Source organism: Mobula hypostoma, chromosome 23, assembly GCF_963921235.1.
Source record: "Mobula hypostoma chromosome 23, sMobHyp1.1, whole genome shotgun sequence".
Lineage (NCBI taxonomy): Eukaryota > Metazoa > Chordata > Chondrichthyes > Myliobatiformes > Myliobatidae > Mobula > Mobula hypostoma.
In genome coordinates, this window is record NC_086119.1 from 20,309,709 (window position 1) to 20,315,642 (window position 5,934).

General features: G+C 43.7%; 1 protein-coding gene across 1 annotated transcript; it reads left to right on the forward strand.

Annotated features, from left to right (window-relative positions):
- Positions 1–795: 795 nt before the first annotated feature.
- Positions 796–1,770, forward strand: LOC134336993 (armadillo repeat-containing protein 10-like). Its single transcript, XM_063031736.1, has one exon. The coding sequence runs from the start codon at positions 796–798 to the stop codon at positions 1,768–1,770; it is 975 nt and encodes a 324-aa protein (XP_062887806.1).
- The last annotated feature ends 4,164 nt before the right edge of the window (positions 1,771–5,934 follow it).

The following is a 5,934-nucleotide window of genomic DNA, read 5'->3' on the forward strand; positions in this document are numbered from 1 at the left end:
AAGTTTCTTCTCAACTCTGTTCTAAATGGCCTACCCCTTATTCTTAAACTGTGGCCTCTGGTTCTGGACTCACCCATCAGCAGGAACGTGCTTCCTGCCTGCAGCGTGTCCGATCCCTTAATAATTTTATATGTTTCAATAAGATCCCCTCTCAGCCTTCTAAATTCCAGAGTATACAAGCCCAGTCGCTCCAATCTTTCAAAATATGACAGTCCTGCCATCCCAGGAATTAACCTTGTGAACCTACGCTGCACTCCCTCAATAGCAAGAATGTCCTTCCTCAAATTTGGAGACCAAAACTGCACACAGTACTCCAGGTGTGGTCTCACCAGGGCCCTGTCCAGCTGCAGAAGGACCTCTTTGCTCTTCTACTCAATTCCCCTTGTTATGAAGGCCAGCAGCTTTCTTCACTGCCTGCTGTACTTGCATGCTTGCTTTCAGTGACTGATGTACAAGAACACCTAGATCTCGTTGTGCTTCCCAGAACACCTAGATCTCGATATTAAATCAGGTTTAATATCACCAGCACATGTTTTTGTATTGCACTGTACTGCTGCTGCAAATAACCAATTTCCAGAGAGTGAGAGTAAACCTGATTTGGATTCACTGCTGGAACCACTGTATCCACCATTGTGATGTCAGGGATCATTATGATGCAGTGAACATCGGCCTTTGAAAGGCAAAGTGCAGGTGGAGCAAAAGGATTTAAACTGGAACACTATGTATTTGCTGGTACACAGTTTAGATGCCAAAGTCACTCAACCTGTCATCTGGGGCAAGTGATAGCAATTCAAAATGGGGGCATTCCTCAGTGAAGCAGGTAGGAAGAAGTTGATAGGGATTTTAACTGGTGCAGGGGCTGTGTACTTACTGTACAGAGCCATTTGCTCAGGGTTTGCCACCCCGGAGGAGGACGGTGAAGACTTGCTCATTGATAGATGTGGCAATAGTATCCTGGACAGTATTGGAGTTCTGGGTGATCGCACCATCTGCTCAAACTCTGTCAAGATGAACTTGCAGGATCTGAAGACCGTTCTGACGATTCTCCATGAAAGTAAGGATCCTATTATTCGAGGGACCATCCTTACTGGTATTTATCGCATTCCCGGCTTTTTTAGCAACCAGGAGCTCTTCCGCTCTGAAGGCGGCATTGACATCATCGCGGAATCGCTGGACGATCCACTCAACTACATCAAGACCAGCGCCGTGATCGCTCTTAACTTCCTCAGTAACGATCCGGTGAACCGTGAGCTGCTGGCGAAGTACATCCCGCAGGTGGTGAAGCTGACCACTTCGACACTGCAAGAGTTCGAGCAGCTCCCCTGCCTGCGGTTCCTCACCAAGCTGTCTCAAAACCATCAGACCCACGTCGCGCTGAGACACGTCATCCCCGACTTCTTCCACCTGCTGGAGAGCGGCTCCTCCATTATCAAGTTCCAAGTGCTCCAAATCCTCATCAACTTCTCCACCAACTTGGAACTGACCTTTGACATGCTCAACGTCCAGGTTCCAGAATCCTTCCTTTTCCTCTTTAACTACTTTCAGCGACAGGACATTCTGAATGACCTCCTCTTGCTAATAGGCAACTTGAACGAGATCCAGAAGAGTCTCCCCTACAGGTCAAGAAAGCATGAATACTGCGACAATTCCATCTTTGTGCTATTGTTTGGTCCCAGCTCACAGCTTTCTAGCAGGCTTATCTATTTAATGGCTTTTCCAGATGACAGGATTAAGCTGCAGGCTGCCAGGATAGTCACAAACTTAGGCTGAGCCGAGGTATATGCCAAGCTGCTGATTATTCTTCAAAAAGAGGAAGGACAATAAAGGAGATAAAATTAAGGAATTTTTTTTTCTTTTGAAATTCCACCTGTTTAGAGGGTAGCCTGGCGATGGAGTAGTGGCACCTGGACAGGACTTTGAGGCGAGTGGCCCTGGGTTTGCATCCCGCCGGCTACTTGCATGTTTTCCATCCGTGCTCGGTTGAGTCCTGAACTAGCAGCTCAGTCTCATAAAAAAACAAGGAAAAGCTAAAGACACGGCAGGGTTGTTCCTAATGCGCCACAAGGCATGGAGAGGAACAACAAGTTTTAGAGATCGGTGCTCCAAGTTAAGCAGATTCCTAACTCTTGCCTGTTTCGATATTCTTTATCAGTTGTCACCATGACCTAGTTTGTCTGTGTGTTTATTATTTTATTCAGTTAGTTAGAGACTCAGTGTGGAACAGGGTCCTATCAGCCCAGCAAACTGCACCGTCCAGCAACTCACTGATTTAACAATGATATAATCACAGGAAAATTTTCCATTTGACCTCCTAACTGGTACGTCTTAGAGGCATAGTCCAGATAACTATGGGAATCAATAGGTTTATAAAAGATGTCGGTCGACAGTTTGTCTCTAAGGATGGAGGCAGAGAGATCAAGAAAGGGGAGGGAGGTGTCAGAAATGGCCCAAGTGAACTTAAAGGCAGGGAGGAAGTTTGAAGCAAAATTGATGAAATTGGCGATTTCAGCATGGGTGCATGAAGCAGCGCCAATGCAGTTGTCGTTGTAGCGGAGGAAGAGTTGGGGAGTATAAACGGGGAAGGCTGTTCTACGTACCCAACAAAGAGTCAGACATTGCTTGGGCCCATGGCTACCCCTTGGGTTTGGAGAAAGTGGGAGGAGCTGAAGGAAAAATTGTTCAGGTGAGGACCAGTTCTGTCAGGTGGAGGAGGGTGGTGGCATAGAGGGATTGGGTGGTTCTTCTGTCAAGAAAGAAGTGGAGGGCTTTGAGGCCTTCCTGTTGAGGGACTGAAAGTGAAGTCTGTGATGTGCTAGAACACTATTTCCCAATCTTTTTTAGGCCAAGCCTCCCTAAAGCACCTTATACTTGCCAAAATACCCCTAAAGCACTTTCATACTTACCAACACCCCTTTTAAGCACAATATACTTTGCGGCACCCGCATGGGTGTCAAAACCTGTCTACCATATGCTGACATGAGAAAAATGATTCTGCTTTGAATTTTTATTTGTCTTTAAACCTAGCTTACACAGTACCTGTGTGCTGTACAGCAGCTTCGATATCAATGTGATCCTTGAGCTTGATGGTTTTTAGCAAGAGTTGAAATATCTGGTTAAAATTGTGACAGCGAAAACCTCCAGGCCCACGCGTAACAATATCCAAGTGGTCACTGTATTTGTGAGTATGTGGTTTCACTGCACTAAAGCCTCTTTCAACAAGGTAGGGGGATGGAAGTGCAACAAGGAGCAGTTTGGCTCTTCTTCGAAGACCAGGAAACTTGGTATGACAGTGTAGCCAAATACCATACAAGCCAACATCTTTGACAAGCATTTTTCCTTCTTCATCATTCTGAATTTCGGTAATATCTTCCTGCAAGCTCTCTTTCTGTGCTTCCTCCTTGCAAAGAAATGGGTTAATTACCCAGTCCAGAACTTCCAGATCACTCAAATGCTTGAACCGATTCTGAAAATCCTTCTTCAGAGACTGCAGGTGTAAGCAGTGCTCTTGCAAATCACCGTCTGTGAAAGAGTATGGCATACTCTCCATGCAGGGGAACTGTGAAAACTTTCTTCTCTCAATAGTTTGGTTATATATTTCCAATTTTCTAATGAAAAAGGACACTGCACTTTTTTGCCTGGATTAAATTGAAATTCTTACCCTGCAGTTCATATTTAGAATGTTAATTTTGTCTTACAGATTGGCTAGGTATGCCACATCTCCATATAGAAGTTCAATCTTGTTTCCCAAGCTTTTGTCGACTTTGAGCAAAAATTCAACTACAGTGTCAAAAAGATCAAAGAAACATTTTAAGCAGCAGCTTTTTGACAGCCAATGCACTTCAGTGTGAAGAAACAGGCATTCAAACTCTTCATCATTATCTTGGCATAACTGGCAAAATTTTCTGCTATTTAATGGATGAGCTATAATTTTGTTGATAGTGGAGATTACAAGAGTCATGCTTGAAAAAGTCGCTGGCTGAGGTTTTTGATTGCAAGAGGTTGACAATTAATTGCACAATATATCGCACACAGACTTGGAATTTCTTTTTTCATATATGCCACTAAACTGGCATGGTGACCTGTCATATATGGTGCTCCTTCTGTTGCACAAGAAATTGTGTTCCTAATCAGAATACTTTTATTCTCAAAATACATCGAGCTTGCATTGATTGATTACCCGTTGATATTTGTTTTTAACTTTCTGCAAAAGAGAATCTCTTCAAAAACTTCTCCATTTTTGATAAACTGTCCATTAGCAATGCCTCGTTGTCTCGCACAGTTGACTCATCCAGTTGTATCCCAAATAGTTTTTTTGTAGTTCTGTGCATAGATGATACTCAATGTCTTCACTCATGTTATCAATGCAATGAGCTGCAAAGTTATTACTCAGAGGAACTGATTTTAAAATTCTCATGTCCATTTGAGAACAGTCGTGAGTACTTCTGATACAGCAGGCATGATTAATCTTTCACCAGTTGTATGAGATTTTCCACACTTTGCTGTCATGTTGTAAATGTTCTAAGAAGCAATGAGACCACAAGCAAGGTCACTTTTAGCTTTCTTGGCAAATGACTCAAGTGTGCAATGGTTTTCAAATGCTTTTTTCATCTTCTGGAACTGAGTAATACCATAAGTAGCCTTTCCAGGGAGTCTTTTACGGAAGTGTTCCTGCAATCTTGATAGTTTCATAGCTTCATTACACAGTACAGTTTTACAAATAAGGCACATGGGGTGTTGCTAATCAGGCAGGAACAGAGTAAAACTATACTCCAGGATTGTAACATTGAATTGACACACTTTCTGTAGTTTCTATTTCTTAACAGGGTTATAATTCAAGGTTTCACAGCCATCAGACTCATAGAGACTATGCGGTGCATATTTATCCATCATTAACAGGGCTAAATTAAAATGAAAAGTTAACACAAACGGGGAACACCTATTGGATGTTGACGACAGCAGTGAGTTGCCACTGATGGAAGGATGATAGCAGCATGCAAAGGAATGACAAGGTGAAGATGAAGATGATCACAACAGTGAAAATTAGGTTGACAAGGAGTCAGATTGGAATCTGAAAGTTAGTTGGGATGGAGCTGCTGTTCGGCAAGCTACCTTTACACTACTCCACTGATCAATCACGTAAAGTGTCATAAATCCCCAAAGGTGGTTCGTGACCACACATATGAAGCCAAGGTCACGTTGAACACCTCAGGAGGAATGCTCTGGGTCGGCAGATTCACTGATTGGCTCTATTTCACCATTTGGTTCTGGCCAGCATTGTATCATTATGTGACCTGTTTTCCATAGATCTGTAGAGAAAGTTGAGAGGGTGTACTTGACTTACCAACTATTAAATTGCATGAACTTGTTCTGTGCCGTGAGTCTAGGGGAACTGTTGGGCACCCTGGTTGCTAATTTATGCATCCCCAGTAACGTCTGTTTGTCGGTAAGGTCGGATGAGATTTCCGAGTTTCAGACACGTTGTGACGACGAGTACTCACCGCCTGCAGAGCTGTGGTTCTTCCCGTGTCCCAGTGCCTCATCCTTTTTTTTTGAAGTGCCTAATCTACTAACAGTCAGTCAGGTCTCATGCCCCAAGTTAGGGTGCCACTCCCCCCCCATGAATCTTGAACAGCCCTCGATTACTTCTTTCTCCTAATGCCCTCTTAGGACACCTAACTGCCCCCATTGGGGATCACTGTGCTGGAGCATTACACCAGGGCAATACAGGCCCTCTGGCCCAGCATATACTGTTCATGCAAAAACACTGGCAGCCAATTCACACGTAGTGAGATCCACCAAATAGATGTTATATAAATGAATAGGTGATTTATTTGACACCTGATACGCCCTGTACCTAGTAAAGTGACGACTGAGTGAATGTTCATGGTCTTCTGCTGCTGTAACCTATCCACTTCAATGTTCAAGGTGTTGTAC